Genomic DNA, 21,498 nt, shown 5'->3' on the forward strand with positions numbered 1-21,498 from the left:
TTAGGTTCAAATTAAACAGCAGTTATGGATTGATACGGTTAAATACGGTTTAATGTATATGGACGCGAGTTGGATAAACCGAAAAAGAGTGACTGGGAAAGAGACTTGGATAAAAGTTTTTCTAAACCAACAAGCACACATGAGCTCTGGCAGATCCCGAGGATATTTGGCAGTCAGACAGGAATGATCATGTTTACAAGAGACTGCCACATGGAGCCATATAAAGTCCTTATATGTCCCACTCACCCATCAGTGTCCTGGAAGTTGACGTTCACCCTCTTGGCAGAGCCCAGCAACTCTAAAGAAAGAAGAGAGGGAAAGAAGGATGAGTATGATTACAAAGCAACAATAGTACACTGTGGAAGTAAGGACATTTCACAGCATGTTCTATGATAGTAGGGTTTTATAGCAAAAAGTAACATTTTCAAGTTTTTCAGGCCAGTGCATTTGATTTAGGGCTTGAATTTCCCATTTGCATTGTATGCACTAGAATACTGAGTGTGTACTAGAGCTGCAGAGTGAAAATTACACACTCTGAACCTGAAATTCTGCACTGCCTTCTAACTTACAAATGAAAACCCTTGAGATAGAACTTCTTCATACTTTGGGCATGCTAATTAGAAAGGAAGAACAACAGGATAATCATTCTTCTCAGCTGTGTGGGCCAGAACTATTGTTCAGCACTGACAGTTACACATGCATCCTTGTCACACGCAAAAAAAAAAAAAAAAAAAAACTTTCTGTCATTTGAGGTTCTACACCATGACCATTTTTAGTTTGCATTCATATGAAGCTGCGTAGATGGCAAACGGTCTAATTTCCCAGAAGACACAGGGAAGAACGCTATGCCTGTCTCTAGGGGCCGTTCACTCCATCACTTCCCCTAACTGCAGCACAGCCATAAAAGAGACTCTGTGAAGCACTGGATACTGGTGTTGCATTTTCTTCTACCCATAAATCACTCATGCTTCACTCACAGCGCCACCAGGGGACAAGGATCCAGGTTTAAAGGAAGAGTTCAGCAACCTCATTCCTTGGTGCACAAAAGCAGCATCTATCTGACTGAATCAGACACAAATAAAGCCCCATTTGTCCACTTTTCTGATCTAGGTTATGTTAATGGGGACCTTATGTGTATGTCATTGTGACAAAAGGGTTCAAACTATTTTATTTTATATATGAATTGCATTAATTAATAATTAAAAAGAACAAAAAGTAGATAGAAAAGAAATAGACAGAGCTAGTGCACTGTAAAAAAAAAAAAAAAAAAAAAAAAGTTGAGCCAACTTAAAATTTTAAGGCAACCAGCTTCAGCAGATTTTTGAGTTCTCAACTTGTTGTTTTAAGTTTATACAACAAAAAGTTGAGAATCTCCTACAAATTAAAATTTTAAGTTGGCTCAACTTTTTTTTTTTTTACAGTGTGTTAGAGGGTCAAGTTATTACTATTTTTATAATAAAAAAAACAAGTAGATAGACTAGAAATAGAATAGACAGTGCAAGTGTTTAATGGGTCAAGTGTAGATGGAAGAGATGTGTCTTGCCTAAAAACTCAACCAATACCAACAAAACTCATTCCACCAACAGGGAATAGGGTAAAAGTCTGTGAAAGTGATTTTGTGTCTCTTTGGGATGGCACAATAATATGCTGTTCCCCCATGCCATCTCCAGCCTAAACAGCTAACACAGGAATTATTACCTGTGTTCTGTAATTCATGCCTGTAATTAATTCTCCATCTCTAATTATTGCCTCTCTCTCAAGTACTAAGTAAATACATATGCATATTTTCTATACAGATGCATATATAGAGTACATAATGCACAAATGTTTTTGTTTTCATGTCAGTTACAGTATCTCACAGCAGTGAGTACACACCTCACATTTTTCTAAATATTTTATTATATCTTTTCATGTGACAACACTGAATAATTGACACTTTGCTACAATCTAAATTAGTGAGTGTACAGCTTGTATAACAGTCACTGGAAGTTCAACATGGCACCTCATGGCAAAGAACTCTCTGAGGATCTGAAAAAAAGAATTGTTGCGCTACATAAAGATGGCGTAGGCTATAAGAAGATTGCCAAGACCCTGAAACTGAGCTGCAGCACGGTGGCCAAGACCATACAGCGGTTTAACAGGACAGGTTCCACTCAGAACAGGCCTCGCCATGGTCGACCAAAGAAGTTGAGTGCACGTGCTCAGCGTCATATCCAGAGATTGTGTTTGGGAAATAGACGTATGAGTGCTGCCAGCATTGCTGCAGAGGTTGAAGGGGTGGGGGGTCAGCCTGACAGTGCTCAGACCATACGCCGCACACTGCATCAAATTGGTCTGCATGGCTGTCGTCCCAGAAGGAAGCCTCTTCTAAAGATGATGCACAAGAAAGCCCGCAAACAGTTTGCTGAAGACAAGCAGACTAAGGACATGGATTACTGGAACCATGTCCTGTGGTCTGATGAGACCAAGATAAACTTATTTGGTTCAGATGGTGTCAAGTGTGTGTGGCGGCAACCAGGTGAGGAGTACAAAGACAAGTGTGTCTTGCCTACAGTCAAGCATGGTGGTGGGAGTGTCATGGTCTGGGGCTGCATGAGTGCTGCCGGCACTGGGGAGCTAAAGTTCATTGAGGGAACCATGAATGCCAACATGTACTGTGACATACTGAAGCAGAGACTGGGCCGCAGGCAAGTATTCCAACATTATAACGATCCCAAACACACCTCCGAAGCTGAGGGTAAAGGTGATGGACTGGCCAAGCATGTCTCCAGACCTAAACCCTATTGAGCATCTGTGGGGCATCCTCAAACGGAAGGTGGAGGAGCGCAAGATCTCTAACATCCACCAGCTCCGTGATATCGTCATGAAGGATTGGAAGAGGACTCCAGTGGCAACCTGTGAAGCTCTGGTGAACTCCATGCCCAAGAGGGTTTGAAAAAATAATGTGCTGGAAAATAATGGTGGCCACACAAAATATTGACACTTTGGGCCCAATTTGGACATTTTCACTTTTGTGGCCAGCGGTTTAGACATTAATGGCTGTGTGTTAAGTTATTTTTAGGGGACAGCAAATTTACACTGTTATACAAGCTGTACACTCACTACTTTACATTGTAGCAAAGTGTCATTTCTTCAGTGTTGTCACATGAAAAGATATAATAACTATTTACAAAAATGTGAGGGGTGTACTCTCTTCTGTGAGATACTTTATGTATGTATGTATGTATGTATGTATGTATGCATGCATGTGTGCACCAAGAACTTCTTAAAAACCAGAACAAATTCCTAAAATAAATAAATAAATACAAAAAAAATGCATACAATTAAATATAACATTTTGGCCAATATAACACTTTTTGGCAAAAGCACTCCAATCACAACTTACACAGTCAAGTATGATGTTGATTTGCAAAAAGTACTATTTTTCCAAAATACTCATCACATCAACAATGGATCAACCAGTGGCATGCATTTGAGGTAGGATCGGTTTGATCAAACAATAATAGACAGGACGAATGTTCAGGAAACCTTTTTGGAAACAGTCATGATTTTTGCTATTACATTTGATGAACCAAGAAGAACAGAAATTATACGCTTCAGCTTTAAGTACCTCACTGGCCTGTTTTCATCCAACAGCCAGCAGAGCTTCTGTTTATTCAAACATCATAGAGCCTCTAGCTTTGGCATGTTTGAGATTACCAATTTAACTGGTCTGTAGATGATAAAACCTTTAACACCTGGTAAACGGGTTTCTATTGGGCCTATAATATGAGCGGTGGAATTTGGAAGCGAATCAGAATATGAGGTCTGTATTCCAGCTGGAGTGGAGCTGCTTGCAGCAATCTACATCAGTCAGCCTGAATACAGGGCTGTTTTCAGCAGCTGCTGCTCAATGTGACAGAGAACATCTGTGTGTCTTTTTCTGCTGTGTCTTTAACTCTTTCACCTCTCAGGCCTGGCCTGATGTTTGCAAACAGAGCACGGTGAGAACTGATATTAAATAAATCACAGGTATGAAGTAAAAGGCCACCTAGGTCTATGGGGAAACAAGTGAGTGCTTCTATTTCAAGACGCAAAGGTTACAGAGGAGAATTTCTATCTATAGAGAGCTGCTGCCTTTGTGCTCTTGCTCTCCGATGGTCTGTTTATCAACCTTTTGGCCTCTGAAATCAGACCTGCACATGAAAGGTACTGTATGTTAGAACTGACCCTAATAATAGCAATGTGAAAAGTGCAGACGTATAGATTCTACTTAGAATAGAGACTTTTATCAATTATTCAGTTGTGTACAGGACAGCCTATAATTGATGTCTATGTCATTTTTAAATAGTGGTAAATTTAGTGGTAAACTTTGATGCACATATTACACGAGTAGATCTTATTTTGTTTACTAGGATGAGAGTTGCTGAAATCGCGTTTGGTCTCGTACTGTATCGTGTATCTTGTCAGTGTGTGCACTTGCTTGGCCATTTGTAGTTGATAAACAGGAAAGTGGGTTCAAGCGCCAGCAGAAGGCAGTGTAATGAAGTGGTCTTTAAGAGAAGCAGTCTATCAGCGGAAGTTTAAAATCAGCTCGTAAGTGTATTTACTTGTCTCAGTGTTTAGCGCATTTGCCGTTGCTAGGAAACGCTTATTTTGTTTACTAGGATGAGAGTTGCTGAAATCGCGTTTGGTCTCGTACTGTATCGTGTATCTTGTCAGTGTGTGCACTTGCTTGGCCATTTGTAGTTGATAAACAGGAAAGTGGGTTCAAGCGCCAGCAGAAGGCAGTGTAATGAAGTGGTCTTTAAGAGAAGCAGTCTATCAGCGGAAGTTTAAAATCAGCTCGTAAGTGTATTTACTTGTCTCAGTGTTTAGCGCATTTGCCGTTGCTAGGAAACGCTTATTTTGTTTACTAGGATGAGAGTTGCTGAAATCGCGTTTGGTCTCGTACTGTATCGTGTATCTTGTCAGTGTGTGCACTTGCTTGGCCATTTGTAGTTGATAAACAGGAAAGTGGGTTCAAGCGCCAGCAGAAGGCAGTGTAATGAAGTGGTCTTTAAGAGAAGCAGTCTATCAGCGGAAGTTTAAAATCAGCTCGTAAGTGTATTTACTTGTCTCAGTGTTTAGCGCATTTGCCGTTGCTAGGAAACGCTTATTTTGTTTACTAGGATGAGAGTTGCTGAAATCGCGTTTGGTCTCGTACTGTATCGTGTATCTTGTCAGTGTGTGCACTTGCTTGGCCATTTGTAGTTGATAAACAGGAAAGTGGGTTCAAGCGCCAGCAGAAGGCAGTGTAATGAAGTGGTCTTTAAGAGAAGCAGTCTATCAGCGGAAGTTTAAAATCAGCTCGTAAGTGTATTTACTTGTCTCAGTGTTTAGCGCATTTGCCGTTGCTAGGAAACGCTTATTTTGTTTACTAGGATGAGAGTTGCTGAAATCGCGTTTGGTCTCGTACTGTATCGTGTATCTTGTCAGTGTGTGCACTTGCTTGGCCATTTGTAGTTGATAAACAGGAAAGTGGGTTCAAGCGCCAGCAGAAGGCAGTGTAATGAAGTGGTCTTTAAGAGAAGCAGTCTATCAGCGGAAGTTTAAAATCAGCTCGTAAGTGTATTTACTTGTCTCAGTGTTTAGCGCATTTGCCGTTGCTAGGAAACGCTTATTTTGTTTACTAGGATGAGAGTTGCTGAAATCGCGTTTGGTCTCGTACTGTATCGTGTATCTTGTCAGTGTGTGCACTTGCTTGGCCATTTGTAGTTGATAAACAGGAAAGTGGGTCCAGCTGAATTGAAATGATCATTTGTTGGTTTGGTATAATAAAGGTTATTATACCGCGGCAGCGGTCGCGGCAGTCGTCGTGTGAAGCCCTCTTAGTGTGAAGACCAAAGAGTGTAAAGACCATCGACTCTACCGTGCGACTCCACCGGGCAGGGACACCGGCAAGGGATAGTAGTAGCTTTTTATTTAATTTTTTCATTGATATGTTTATTATTGAAATGTTGTTGTTATATGCATGTGTTAATTTTATTTAATTTCTTTATTTTCTTAAATATGTGGGTAGATAGTATTTATAGAGTTGTAACTTTTTAGTTTTAGTTACTTTTTCTTATTTGTAAGTCGCTTTGGACAAAAGCGTCTGCTAAATGACAAAAGTAAAAAAGTAAAGAGTGTAAAGACCATCGACTCTACCGTGCGACTCCACCGGGCAGGGACACCGGCAAGGGATAGTAGTAGCTTTTTATTTAATTTTTTCATTGATATGTTTATTATTGAAATGTTGTTGTTATATGCATGTGTTAATTTTATTTAATTTCTTTATTTTCTTAAATATGTGGGTAGATAGTATTTATAGAGTTGTAACTTTTTAGTTTTAGTTACTTTTTCTTATTTGTAAGTCGCTTTGGACAAAAGCGTCTGCTAAATGACAAAAGTAAAAAAAAGTAAAGTAAACTCTGCCCAACTTCTCCCAGAAATATTTTGTAGATGCATCGCTCAGATCTTTTTATAGTGCCCACAGTTAACCCGCTGGATGGTAAGGAAAAATATGGGTCAGCAAAATCTGGTCTTCAAAACTGAAAACAAAAGTTACATCACACTGACATACTCAGAGCACAGACAGAACTGGGTTGCTTTGTTGTACGAAAGTATTTAGAGGTACAAATATGAGCCTGGAGATGTTCGCTCTGGGGACAAGAGGAGGAGTTTCGCCTCTTTGTTAAAAATTAATGAGCCCACAACAAATAGGGCCTATATTAAAAAAATAAAAATAAAATCAGCATGTACTATTATAGTCTACTAGAGGTAAACAACAGCTGTCAAGCCTGCATATATTTCCCCCAAATGACAACAATGCTCTCATACCTGAAATGACCTCAACTGAATGAAGTTTCCAACACAAGCACAGAAGACAGATCGACTCCCTTTTGATTGAGGAGAAATGTTCACCATTGTTGCTTTGTGCTAAAGTATTGGGTTGGACAAAAGAGACTGATGCTCTAATGGAAAAATCAAAGAGCTGTCTGCAGGACTAGAGACAGCAGCAAGGGGAGAAGCAGCGAATGCTGTCCAGCCACGATTGATTCTGAATATCCGCCGTTCCCAGACAGAAGAATGTTATGTAGTGGAAAAGATTCTCTGTGACTCATCTCTCTCTCTCTCTGTCTGCAGGCCGTCCAAAGTGGGACAAGTGTTGAGTACTTAGTAATACACAAAAAAGACAGGGTGAGGGATCATTTCGAGGCTCAGGGCATCATCTTTGTAGACTTTGTAGAGACATGCAGTTAGAAAAATTGGAGTGGCGATGGGTCAAAGGCACTGAGAGGTCTGGATGCCAGATGAAGCACAGCAAGGGAATGTGTTACAACAAGAAAGTATCTTATAGATCTGCAGCTGTGCTCTCTTCAATCTGTAATGGACAGTGAAAATGCCTGAAAAATATCTTTAAATGACTTCAAGTTTCAAAGAAGTATTGTGTTTATGTAGCCAAATGTCTACTCAGCTGTCTCCATAGTACTGTACATCATGTATCATAGGAATTTGCAGCTCTCTTTTCCAGTTGTGTTTGCCCTAAAAAAGGTGCTATTTTGAGAGAGGGTATCACGTTAATGGCGTAGTACTTAATATATAGGGATTTTCTCATACTGGTGTCCATCAGGAGGTCAACAGAAAATCTTCTAGAGAGTGAGAGTTTTCAGACTCACCATTTCGATATTATTTAAATGTTTAACATTATATTTTTTGAACACATACTGAGTTATCTTCTGACAATTTTTTTAAAGACTGTGACATTAGCAGAATATGTGCAGGGGGGCGAATTTAATTTTCAACTGTACCATTAGGATTAACTAAGGCTTGTATTTGACAGACCATGTTTACAAACAAAAGATCAGTACACACGACCCATACACTGTGACAGAGTGTGTGTACGGTAGCCATGGGCATGAGGAAACTGTGACACATCTGGAAGAGCTTTAGCAGTCACCCGCAACAAAGTGATTCACAGCTGGGCCTCATTTAATATTAATAAAATCTTGTGTATGTAGAAAAATGGATTTCAAAGATTGCCATTTTTATGCACAATTCAGGACTTATAATAATGCTAGCAAGACAGAACAGCATGAAAAATAATTTGATGTTACAATAAATTAAATTGTAAGGCAACATTTTACAACACTTGGGACAGTTGTAGGGTATAGAGTAAAAAACGCAAACAAGTACCAAAAAGAAATTGCAGCAGTCTTTGGTCAAGGTATTACATCATGACGCCAATTTCCATATGATACCATCATTGAGCCACGGTACTTTCTGTAAAGTAAATTAGGTTAGCAAGGAACATGCTCAGCTAAGAACAGCTTATATGCTAAGTGTTTAAGTGCCAAGTTTTTCATGTGTTATTTTTCTACATTTTAAATATGTACCAATTACACAAGTTACACAAGTAATCGAAATAAAACCGAAATCATGATATGGCTTAAGACTGGAATACACTAACACTACACAAGTTTTCCCCCTGATTTTACTGTCTGGAGAAGTTGATGCTAGTTGCCGAAAGTCAGAGCCAGGCTGCAGATTTGTGTTGACAGATTCCATAGAAAACCACATAGTGTATGATGATCACAGATTCCACCCAATCAAAGGATATCAAAAATGTTTGATTTTCAGGTGATAGAATTGATTTTAGAACACTTAAACACATTGTTTCAAGCATCTCCTAGCTATTGTATGATCCATGATATGGTGGTGATGGCGCAGTGGATAAGACACATGCCTTTGGTGTGAGAGACCCGGGTTCGAATCCACTGTGAGACACCAACGTGTCCCTGAGCAAGACACTTAACCCCCCTAGTTGCTCCAGAGGCGTGCGCCCTCTGACATATATAGCATTTGTAAGTCGCTTTGGATAAAAGCGTCAGCTAAGTGAATAAAAATGTAAAAAATGTAAAATGTAATCCTCAGTTGTTTAGTGTATGATGGCCAGTTTTCTTCTGTCACTATTTACAATGTCAGCAAGTGTATGATGCCTAGTGTTTTAAAACTCTGTTCAGATTTTTAAATAATGTAGAGTATTCCAGCCTTTAGTGTAATTATCAAATCACTAAGGCTATGTTTAAATTAATTAAAAACAAGGATTGCATGTTTCAGTAGTTGTTATTATTATTTGCATATCTTCACACTTTAAACAAGCAAACAAACAAACAAACACAATTAGATTTCTCCCCAAATCATGCAGCCCTACTGCCAACATATATACTACAAAAGTTCCATTATTGCTCTTTTGTCAGTTTTATTTAGCATTTTTACTAGCCACTAAACAGAAAACATACGTTGTTGTTAACCAATGGTTTGGGCTCAGAATCCCCTCTCATATAGGGATATAAAACAGCAGCAAATTTCTGCAAGCCATTGGTTGCTTAGAAAGAGGCCTAACTTCATAAGCATGAACACAACAAAAGCACTTTAAAATACTTAAGTGAAAAAAAAAAAAGTTGCCTAAAGCCAAAGAGGCTGATTATAAAGCTGCATTTGCATTGGCTTGCCAGCATTGATTGATGTCTCAGGGGTTGAGGAAAATGACCTACTGGGAAAGCAAACAATAGTTAAGCTAAACTTAGCAACAACTCTCTTTCATATCCCATCTCACATCCAAATCATAGTTTTATCCACCATTTACATCATTGAGCATCAAAGTTCATATCTCGGTGTCAAGCTCTCTGCTTGTTGTATTAGCAGCAGGAAAATGTCCACACCTCCAGAGCCGTTACTTTGGGGCTTTCCCAGAATGCACACAATGAGACCCCTTCATCCGCTCTGACTGCCGAGGTCTGTGCTTCACGCTACACAGCACACATAAGCACTCTAATAAAGACATTTCTGCTTCCAGCGTGAGCTACACGACACACATCTTTACATGCAGGGCCCCGCGGTGCGAACACAACACATTCCCCTGTTCATTCATAAGGAAGACAGAGTGATTGAGAAAGGCAGAAGGGAAAGCATCCTGTGAGATGTGCTCTTCCTACAATCCAATCAACCAAATGCTGACAGCGGATCAAACAGATCAGAAACAGGCAGAGAAACAGACTCCAGCCCTGGGAGGGAATGGCTCCAAGTGTCAAAGTACCTTGGGAGCAGTTCCCGTTTCATGCTTGTGAACTGGCCTGACTGTGATCACCCTCAACGACCATTTCAAACAGAATTGGGGCAAAACTAAACCTCATATGGGAGCTTGGTGCCGGCAGGGCTGGCAGGTGGCTAATAGTAACGTTTGAGCCTCCATGGCGCTGGCAGCGCTGATGGAAAGTGATTAGTTAAAGCTTGGCCCCATTCCTTTGCTTTGTCTCTTCTCTTGGCTAGTGGTTAGTGGGGCGGCTCTTCCATGGACTGAACTGCTTCCCGGCCAGCTGCTCTATCTTGCTCCATAATTTCCCAGTCTCCCAATCACTTTACACACTCCATCTACAGGTTTGTTTAATTAAACTTTTACACTGATTTTACTGCAAAAATCCCAAAAACATAGTAAAAAAGGGGATTTTAGAGTATGTATGGTGTGTTTTGAATGTGCATGGAATGTTTTGTAATTGCATCCCAATCTAGTTTAACCAAGGGGTCAAAGTTTAGCAGGTCAGCATGTCCTTGTAAGCCCTTGCTGGTAGATGCTTTAACTAAATTTGACTTCAAAAGAGCATTCAAAGATTGTATTTTATTCTCATAATACACAGTGACCCCAAAATGTATTTGGACACTTATTACACAATTTAAAAAATAAAATAAAATTATGTTTGCATTATACACTACCATTCAAAAGTTTGTGGTCAGTAAGATTTTTTTTGAGTGCCACAAAGACATTTACTGTTAAGTATAAAAGATTTTGATTTTAAATAAATAAAAACTTTCTATACATCAAATAGATCAAATAATCAAACAAACAAAAAAAAAATGGACCACAGTCTATAACTGTTTTCAACATGGATAATAAGAAATGTTTCTTGAGCAGCAAATCAGCATATTAGAATGATTTCTGAAGGATCATGTGACACTGAAGACTGGAGTAATGATGCTGAAAATTCTACTTTGTAATAATTTTTCACAATTCTGCTTTACATCAAATAAATGCAGTCTTTCTAAGAAAATGTAAAAATCTAAACGACCTAAAACATTTGCATGTTAGTCTAACAAAATATCAAAAGCAGTGACATTAATTTTAAATAAACACAGCACACTTTTCAATCAAAAAATTTCACAAATTGTAAGTTTCAAAATATGAGATTAAAAAAATCTATCTGTATCTTTCTATTTGTCCATAATTTCTACAAACCCTAAAATGTAGCTTTTTAAATTTCCAAACTAAAATGTAGTTGAATTTCTGTAATATGAATTTCTGTTTAGTTTAATTGTACATCCATATCAGTCACAAATACTTAATTATATTATGGTAGATGTGTTACCAGTGGGCAATTTTTATGGAGGGCTCTTAAACGCATAAAATAAAGCTAAACGTTTTCATTCTCTAATCTGTACTTTTGCTCTGTTTTTCTTTCTCAGATTGTCTCTTTCTCTTTTTAAACTTGTGCTGTCACTGTCACGGGGGAGCTGAAGGGAGTCTTGTTTTGGGTTGTTTTGATTCCTCAGTGCATAACCTCAGGACCTCCTCTTCAGCTCAATCCCAAAAATATCTCATCTGTACTGTGGTCCAAACAAAGAGCAAAACATTTTGTCTCAGATAGAGGACATGTATGATAAAACGTGAGCATATCAACAGCGCTTTGCCCCTCAGTGGTGGAGCACAGCTTGACTGCTCTGTAGCAATAAGCAGCTTTTGATCCAGTTTGACCCCGCTTTTTCCTGCTTCCTGAACTTCCCGTGGAGCCATTTCCCTTCCAGGTAAAACAGAGGAGACCATCTGCTGCTCTTCCCATGGGGTTATTCCGGGATCTCACCTTCCTGTAACCCACACACAAGTTTTATATCAAGCTTCCATCAAATCCACAATCGTTTTGTTCTTGACTTAAAGTACAAAGAGAAGCCACTGGGGTGTATAAAGGTTTCGACACCGTTTTATGCAAAAGTACAGCAAGCAGCTCTCTTCTCATGTCTTTTGTAGAGCTGTAATGGAGTTGCTAAGCAACAAGCATCATCTACCTCTTCCTACACATGTGCACAAAAAATTAGTGCAGCACACCCACACAATCCCTTCAACACTCTGTTACTTTCAACACACACAAACACGCTCACAAAACAGGATAGATTAAAACAGTTCTGAGAAAAAGCTTCTTACATACCCACCTATTTTTCTGTCAAGTCCCTGTGGCACTACACGAAACCAAACAAACCCTCCAAGCACTCCTCGTAATGGCATGTTAGCATGCATGCAGGTTCATCTCTCAAGTACCGTTGCCCAAGAACTGCATCTCCTCAAGGGATCCACAGCCCACAGGTGAGTCTGCCTCCCCTCGTACGCTGATAGCTAATCTATTTCCCACAGCACTGCTGCCATGGCTAGAAGAAGCCTCATTGATCATTCCCAAATTACAGAGGCTGCATACCCAGCATGCATCAGCTCTATCCTGCTGAGATCCAGTGCTCTATCTCTGCATAAGGATTGTGTGGGTTTGCCATGGAGGCAAACGGGCAGATTTCTGTGTAGGCTTGCACTATGTGATGAATGTTTATTCAGTTAAAAGCACACTGTGGTGTGCATAGTACATTTTGCAAACCATTGCAACGATCTCGTTAAAGAGGGCCTCAGAGGAGCATGTTCAACATAGCAGCCTCGGTGAACATACACATATCCCTGATGAACAAAAAAAATGGGTTTTCTGATATTAGCTGGTTTATATTGTTTAGCTGGTCTCCCAGCATAGTCTAATTGGCTTAGCTGGTCTCTGAGCCTGGCCTAGCTGGTGTATGCTGGTTTAACTGGTCTCCCAGCCTAGTCTAAATGCTTCAGCTGGTCTCTCTGCTGGGCCTAGCTGGTGTACGTATGTTGATTTAAATGGGTTCCTATCTCAACCTAGCTGGTGTATGCTGGTTTAACTAGTCTCCCAGCCTAGTGTACCTGGTTTAGACTGGTCAGTGAACCTGGTCTAGCTGGTGTATGTTGGTTTAACTGATCCCCCAGCCTAGTCTATCTGGCTTAGCTGGTCTCTGAGCCTGGCATAGCTGGTTTATGCTGGTTTAACCGGTCCCTGATTCTGACTTAGCTGGTGAATGATGTTTTAGCTGTTCTCTGAGCCTGACCTAGCTGGTGTAGGCTGGTTTAACTGGTCTCCGAGCCTAGTGTAACTGGTTTAGACTGGTCAGTGAACCTGGTCAAGCTGGTGTATGTTGTTTTAACTGGTCTCCCAGCCTAGTCTATCTGGTTTAGCTGGTCTCTGAGCCTGGCCCAGCTGGTTTATGCTGGTTTAACTGGTCTCTGAGCCTGGCCCAGCTGGTTTATCTGGTCTCTAAACTGGGCTTAGCTGGTGAATGCTGGTGAATGCTGGTCTCTGAGCCTGACCTAGCTGGTGTAGGCTGGTTTAACTGCTCTCCCAGCCTGGTTTAGCTAGTCCCTGTGCTGGGCCTAGCTGGTGTATGTGGATTTAAATGGGTTCCTATCTCAACCTAGCTGGTGTATGCTGGTTTAACTAGTCTCCCAGCCTAGTGTACCTGGTTTAGACTGGTCAGTGAACCTGGTCTAGCTGGTGTATGTTGGTTTAACTGATCCCCCAGCCTAGTCTATCTGGTTTAGCTGGTCTCTGAGCCTGGCATAGCTGGTTTATGCTGGTTTAACTGGTCTCTGAGCCTGGCCCAGCTGGTTTATCTGGTCTCTAAACTGGGTTTAGCTGGTGAATGCTGGTCTCTGAGCCTGACCTAGCAGGTGTAGGCTGGTTTAACTGCTCTCCCAGCCTGGTTTAGCTAGTCCCTGTGCTGGGCCTAGTTGGTGTATGTGGATTTAAATGGTTTCCTATTTCAACCTAGCTGGTTTAAGTGGTTTCCCAGCCAAGTCAAATTGGTTTAGATGGTCTCTGTGCCTGGCATAGCTGGTGCATGCAGATTTAACTGGTTTACAAGTCTAAGCTAGCTGGTGTAAACTGATTTAACTGGTATTCAGCATAACCAATTCTTTGGTATGCAGGTTTAATTGGTCTCCCAGTCTGACCTAGCTAGAATGCTGATTTTACGCTTTCACTGGTGAGTTTAAAATATTCTAGCGGTCCCCCTGAGTGAGTTTAAGGCGACCATTATTTTAATTAGAACGTTCCCCTTACTGTTTCCATGGCGATGCATCATGCTTGTCACGTGACATACCACGGCCACAATAACACTGTATGACAGATGGATCGCTTTTATTTATTTTTTCCTTTTTTATTTAAAATATTCACAAACTTGCTTACCATGTCATGGACAATCTGATATTCCGATTCACAAATATGTGTAAATGAGTGTGTTTTGTTGTTTAAACACCTTTATAAATGATCTTGATCGTGATCTGTAACGTGAGAAGAGCGCCGCCATGTTTGTTCACTCCGCAGTTCAGAGAGTCCTGTCAGTCAGTTTCTCCCGAAATACATGCAAGTAAGTGGCCGGTGAGCTGGGTGAAGAAAGAGTGAACTTTATAGTTACTTACACTATGAGTAACTGATATGAATGAAACACATGGGCAAATTAAATTTGAATGGATTGTTTTTGTTGCTTCCATAGACATCTGTGTGTACTTTACAAACTCTAAATGTATTGTTTTACTAGTACTTGTGTGTATTTAAATGTCTGAAACCTAAAATATGCATCATGCGGTTAAGAACACTGCATACTTGTGATAATATGACAAGCGCAATGCAAGTCTCTCTCTGGTTCAGCCCAGCCAACCCGCGAAACCATAGTTTGAATTTAGCGTCACCGAACAATCTAAATCCCATATGTGGGACCATACTCCCAGAGGCACGGGAATAAAAGGTTAACTTCAAAAGGTTAACTTGTCTTTCATATTGTCTCCCATATGCTGGTTTAGCTGGTCGGCCAAATGGTTTCCCACCTGATCATCAAGTGCCCAAAACTCCTCTAAAACCAGAGAGACAGACCAATGTACCCAGTTTGGCCAGGCTGCGAGACCAGCTAACCATGTTAGGCTAGTTAAAGCTGTTTTTTTCAGCAGAAATAACAACCACCTGAGGCCTAAAATTGCAGAGTCCATCTGGGGAAATGGCAGCCTTTCATCATCTAGTGATGTAACTGACTAGCTCTATTTTCCTCAAATGTTATGATCAGAACAGAATTTGTAATTCCTAAGAAATGTACCCAAAAGGACTGCAATAACAAATGACTGGCAGAGACTTTAAAGCAAAGTGAACACTATAATTGATTCTGACTGTGGCTAGCTGAATGGCCTCAACACATCATTGCCATTGCATGCACAAGCACAAACCTTCTTAACAATCATACTACCCTTAAGACCAAACATTTTTTAAAAGAACATCTGTTTTGTCAGTCTATTACAGCAGCATGCTCTGTCAGACAACTAGACACTTCACTTCTGTCATGCTGTTCTACATACCAGTCCCAGTGTCGTGACAGAGGACATGAGATTAGCTTAGCGGACGGCACACAACAGTGCCAGTATCTTAGGTTCACAGAGGAAGGGATAAATAGTCAGAGGAGAGGAGTGAGGGTGCATTTTAGATTGTGAGCTGCAGCCAGAGAGACAGTATTAAAGACTCACACAGAGACTGTATTGTTCTACGGCACAGCAGCGGAAGCCAGGAAGAGCTCAGTAACACTGCCAGTGAGAATTCGTTTACTATAAATACAGCCTGAAGTACCAAAATGGACATAGATCTTCTCTTCATTATTCTCTATTTAGAGGCAACAAAAACTTTTAATAAAGTAAAACAACTTGCATCAATCAGCAAGAGTTTCACTCTCTATGAATGCTCAAACAGAACGCAAAGAAACGTTCAGCCAGTGAGAATTTGTTTTTTCAGTGGCAATGGGGAAACAAATGGTTTGGAAACTGTACTCGACTCCCTGCTCAGACATCTGCACACCATTTATTATATGTCTTCTGTAGCAACGTACAAAATAATGATAATTAAATTAAGGTATAACACCTCATGCCACAATAATACTAGGCATACATCACACTGGACTTATTTCTTCAGCTGCATCAGCATATGAACTGCACTCACACACTCAAATGCCCTCTATGTTTGGAAAGCTAATCTCCCCCAGTAATTGCTGTAACATTTAGATTTTATAATGCTGATCACTTGGTGGAACTAAGCTGAACTTCAGAAGGCAAACAAACTGTTGTCTCCTGCAGGTCACAGATAAAAACGAGGGCAGCTCTCAGACAGGATGTGTGAAAACAGCCCAGAGTCTGACCAAACCTCCCCTCTCATTACACACATAGATGATGATGACTGAACTTTAGGGCTCCATGGAGCGGGAATGAGTGTTGTTTACAATAAAGGTTAGTGGTACTTTAAAGTGGTCTCTGGGATCTTTGCAGTTTGTCCCTGATTAAAGTGCTCTAATTAGAGTGAGGATGGCACAGACGAGTCTGCACAGGCCTGTCTCAGGCGCCTGCATCTAGATTAATGAAAACAGTCTGTGACAGGGCCCGGGCCTAACAAACAGCCTTTTTCCTCATTTAATTAACAACTTCCTCTTCCACTTCCTCTCTATGATAGCTCTCCACAAACACATCTCAGCATCCTAATCCACATCTGGGCATCCAGCTATAGCTCTTCGCTATCTTTAGCCTTGTGTTTACATTCCCTTGATGCATTTGACCCTCTGCAGACTGCATGCACAGGTCATGCCAACTAAAGCATGATTGAACTTGATGCATTCTGCCATTGCAGCATTCTCCAAAACAGCAGAGAAAATATCAGCCGAACCTCAAGAAAGAGAAATCAGCCTATCGGCTAATCTTCAACATGTTTGCCATTAAACAATCATTTTAAATGTATCTGTTTTTATAGTCTACAACAAAAAAAATGCTTTTATAAGAGAAGTCACAGACAGTTTTGCTACAGGTAGGTTATACTTCTTATTCATTTCAAAGGTATCAGAAAGCAATGCCTGACAGTTGCACAACTCAAAAATTCAACCACATCAAGGCTGTAATATGATTGGTTATCAAGGCACAACTTTCTACAATGAATGGCTTTACACAAAAAAAAACTTAGTAAGAATGTTTGGTGAGATTTTGGTGGGATTTAATAATTGATACATTGGATTGGGCTTCATTTCTCATTATCCGTTTTCATGTAAAAAAAAAGAATGTGAATTTTAGTTTTTAAGCATGAGTAGCTCACTGGTCTTAATTCATATACAATAGGTCGACAAATGGCAATGAACACTGCTGCATGCACTGTAATGATGTCAGCTTTTCTCTGAAATTCATAGCAATAATTGCATTATTGTATACCCTGAAACAGAATACTTACTCAAAACTTTCTTAGCGTGACTCTAATTTACTTCTTCAGCTAAAGAAACACCTCCATGGAGGTACCCTTGGTATTACCTGTCTTACTGTAAACTACAAACTGATTAATATTTACTCAGGCACACCAAAGACGGCATGCTTGTACCTCCTCTACAAAATGTCCACTCATATCCCTGTATTATACCAAAAGCATTATTTCTACACTAGAAACAGGTACAACTGTTCCAGCAATGTACCTGAGTAAAATAAATCTCAGCTACATTAGATAGTATAGTGTGGACCGTAAATTTCTCCATAAAACATGCAATGAAGTTCATTCAGAGAGGAATGTTAATGCAAAGTTATTGCTCTAGCAACTACAAAGATCACATAGAAATCCACATTTATATGTGGTTTTGTGTGAGATGGGCAGAAGAGAGATGCAACACTGATCTCCAGTATGTGGATAATGTTGGCAGTACAAGTCTTGTGTAGGTCCCTGCAAATGGCCATATTGCAGTGTAAAGCAGAGTCTTAATCAGGCATGTGGTTAAACATTCCTCATAAATAAGAATCTTATTAATTTTGGAGGAGTCACGTGACATGCTCATGAACCTAGTCACATTTGAGTAGAGCTCCGTACGTTATTTAGCCTCTTTTTGCTGATTTTTTCGTTTTGTTTTAAGTTTTATTCATTGGTGGTGCTTTACATGATGGCATGCAGTCGTAAACAGCAGGAGTTGTCTGCATCGGCTTCTCCGATTAAGAAGAAATCCAAGCCACTGACCGCGAGCGACATGATGGACAAGATGGCGAACACTGTTACACACTTTGAGGACATTCTAAGAACAGAGTGGACTGCGATGTGGAACGAGTTCGCTTCTCACATGTCAGTTATTCGGTCGCTATGCTCTAAACTGGATCTTCTTACAGGGGAGATGAGAGAACAAAAGAAAGTTGTTGCAGATCACGATAGGCGAGTAGCCGCACTCGAGCAACAGGTTGTGGACTTACAGGATCACAATAGGCGCAGCAATCTGCGTCTGCTTGGATTGCCTGAAGGTTCCGAAAAGGACGACCCTATGAGCTTTTTGAAAAGATCGCTACCGACGTGGCTCCCGTCTCTGGCAGGCAAAGAGATTGAAGTGGAGCGAGCGCATCGCGTGTACACAAGGCTCTCCTCAGATCGCGCTAAACCACAGGTTTTCATCTTTAAACTGCAGCGGTACATGGACAGGGAGCTCATTCTGTGGGCCGCCAGACTTCATGCCCCGGTGAAAACTTCTGACGGAGCAATGCTGTCTTTCTTTCCAGATTTTTCTCTGGTCACCGCAAAAAGAAGTGCATTTGCGCCAATTAGGAAGGAGATGAGAGACGCTGGCATCCAGAATTTTTTCCTTTATCCTGCAACGCTGAAGGTCATTCAAGGTGAACCTAAAATGCTATACTCCCCAGAAGAAGATTCTTCTGGGGAGACTCCCCTAAGATTTTCTCAGATCCCTTTCATCCACCAACTCTCAGTGAACTTCAGCTGGTCATTTACTGTCTAATCGGAGAAGAGATGCTCTAAATGGTTAGGTGACTGTCTTTCACTGTTCACTTTAATGTTCACTTCTTAATTCATAGTTCATTGTGCATACAGTATTGCTTACTGATTATGATATTTTATTTGTTTAAGTTGTATTCTTTATCTCTCTTTTCTTTCTATGTTTTTTATTTTTATTTTTTAAATAGAAATACTACCTAGTCAATATGTGACTATGGGGCCAAATGTTGGTGCTGCAGTAATGTGCAGGTTTTTGTTGACGCCACGGACCATATTAAGGGGTGCTGGCAGATCAAGGTTTGTTCTTGGTTTGATCTGCCATAGTTCATGGGAATGCGTTTGTTTTTTTGAATGGTAACGGGGAGGGTTTGGGGTGGTTTAATGGTAGACTTAACTGGTTTTATTTTCAAACTTGTATTTTGTCTTATGCAGTAATTCTGTTTGATACCTATGACTGACCTTAATATTCTGAGTTGTAATATTAATGGGCTAAATGGCCCTCACAAACGTACAGGTTTTCTGGATTTTTTGCGAAGAAGAAAGATTGATATAGGGTTAGTTCAAGAATCCCATTTGAAAGAGGAGGATATACGCAGGTGTAATAAGTTTTATGAAGTGGTATCTCACTCATCTTCGGATACTAAAACCAAGGGTGTCCTAATATTGGTGAGGAGGACTTTAAATATTACTATTTTAGAGAAAGTTTGTGATACAAATGGTAGAATAACACACATAAAAACAATAGTGGAGAATAGGAATATTGTATTTCTCTCAGTTTATGCCCCTTGTACTCCTGACCCCACTTTTTTCTGTTTTGTCAACCTCTCTCTTGAAGTTTTCAGATTTTGAAATTGTATTGGGTGCAGATACGAATTCTGTAATGTCGCATATCCTAGATAGATCTGGACCAAAGGAATCACACTCTCAAGCTTTGTGTTCTGACAAACTGTGGCAATGTGTAACCTCATCCTTATTGGTGGACAGTTGGTGTTTATTAAACCCTTCTGCTAAGTTTTTCATAAATCCTATTCGCGAATTGACTATATTTTAATTTCTACTTCTTTATCTTCAGCTGTTCGTGATGCCGATATCTGTTCCTTATCTCTGTCAGATCATGATGGAAATTTGTGCAGATTATCTTTGATCCCTCGGCCATCTCGTGCCACTAGATGGCGATTTAACCCTAAATTGTTACAGGATGAAAACCTTTGCAGTCAATTCAGAAATAAATTTGCTGAGTTTATTGAAATTAACCAAGGTTCAGTGGATGATACTCAAACACTTTGGAATGCATTAAAGGATTTATAAGGAATAACTCAATTTCATATGCCTCTTTCCTTCAGAAAAACCGACACAAAAAGCCCAGCTGGGGCTCAACACCTCTCTGTGCAACTGGCTGTTGGACTTCCTGACCGGGAGACCTCAAGCAGTACGGGTTGGCAGTAACACATCCAGCACCATCACACTGAACACTGGGGCCCCCCAAGGATGTGTGCTGAGCCCCCTCCTCTTCATTCTGCTGACCCACGACTGCACACCGTCACACAACTCCAACTTGATCATTAAGTTTGCGGATGACACAACTGTGGTTGGTTTCATCAGCAACAGAGATGAGACAAACTACAGGAGCGAGGTGAGCCGCCTGGCCGGGTGGTGCAGTGACAACAATCTCTCTCTGAATGTGGAGAAGACGAAGGAGATTGTTGTTGACTTCAGGAGAGTACACACTCAGCATGCCCCTCTGACCATCAACGGTGCGACTGTGGAGAGAGTGAGCAGCACCAAGTTCCTGGGTGTGCACATCACAGAGGACCTCTCCTGGACTAACAACACTGTAGCACTGGCCAAGAAAGCACAGCAGCGTCTCTACTTCCTCCGCAAACTCAGAAGAGCCAGAGCCCCGACCCCCATCATGTGCACCTTCTACAGAGGCACCATCGAGAGCATCCTAACCAGCTGCATCACTGTGTGTTATGGCGCTTGCAACGCATCCTGCCGCAAGTCACTTCAGCGAATAGTGAGAGCAGCTGAGAAGATCATTGGTGTCTCTCTCCCCTCCCTCCAGGACATCTACAGCACCCGTCTCACCCGCAAAGCCCTCCGCATTGCAGGTGATCCCACCCACCCGACACACAGCTTCTTCAGTCTGCTGCCATCAGGGAGGAGACTGCGGAGTCTCCAGGCGAGGACCAGCAGACTGAAGGACAGCTTCATACCCTGCCCCCCCTCCCCTCTTTTTACCCCATACAACACTGAACTCTGACACTGAGACCCCCCCCCCCCCCCCCCCCCCCGGCTCCCCACACCCCCAGGACCAGCCACCCCCACCTACTTACAAACTGTGACCAGCACCTCTCACTTGTGCAGCATTGGACCGATCACTACCTCATCCAGCATTGACTGCAAAACTACTTCCTCGGATAGTCTCATAAAAAGACTGTTCTCCTGTCAATTTAACAGACTGACAAGCTCTTTTTGCACTACACACATATCTGCACAGTTTTTGTTTTATTTAACTGGTTTGCACTCTATCTATTCTGCCATGTGCCTTATGTCACTTTATCTATCT

The 21,498-nt window shown here is 41.0% G+C and overlaps 1 protein-coding gene across 4 annotated transcripts in view; it reads right to left on the reverse strand.

Annotated features, from left to right (window-relative positions):
* Positions 1–21,498, reverse strand: part of LOC306864196 (caskin-1-like) — a 96,387-nt gene that overhangs the window by 39,759 nt on the left and 35,130 nt on the right. For all 4 annotated transcript variants that reach the window (XM_079408001.1, XM_079407999.1, XM_079408000.1 and 1 more), the window contains exon 2: positions 247–298. In XM_079408001.1, coding sequence (XP_079264127.1) covers positions 247–298 — 52 coding nt within the window. The remainder of the gene's footprint in view (positions 1–246; positions 299–21,498) is intronic.

This window comes from Barbus barbus, assembly GCF_936440315.1.
Source record: "Barbus barbus genome assembly, chromosome: 4".
Lineage (NCBI taxonomy): Eukaryota > Metazoa > Chordata > Actinopteri > Cypriniformes > Cyprinidae > Barbus > Barbus barbus.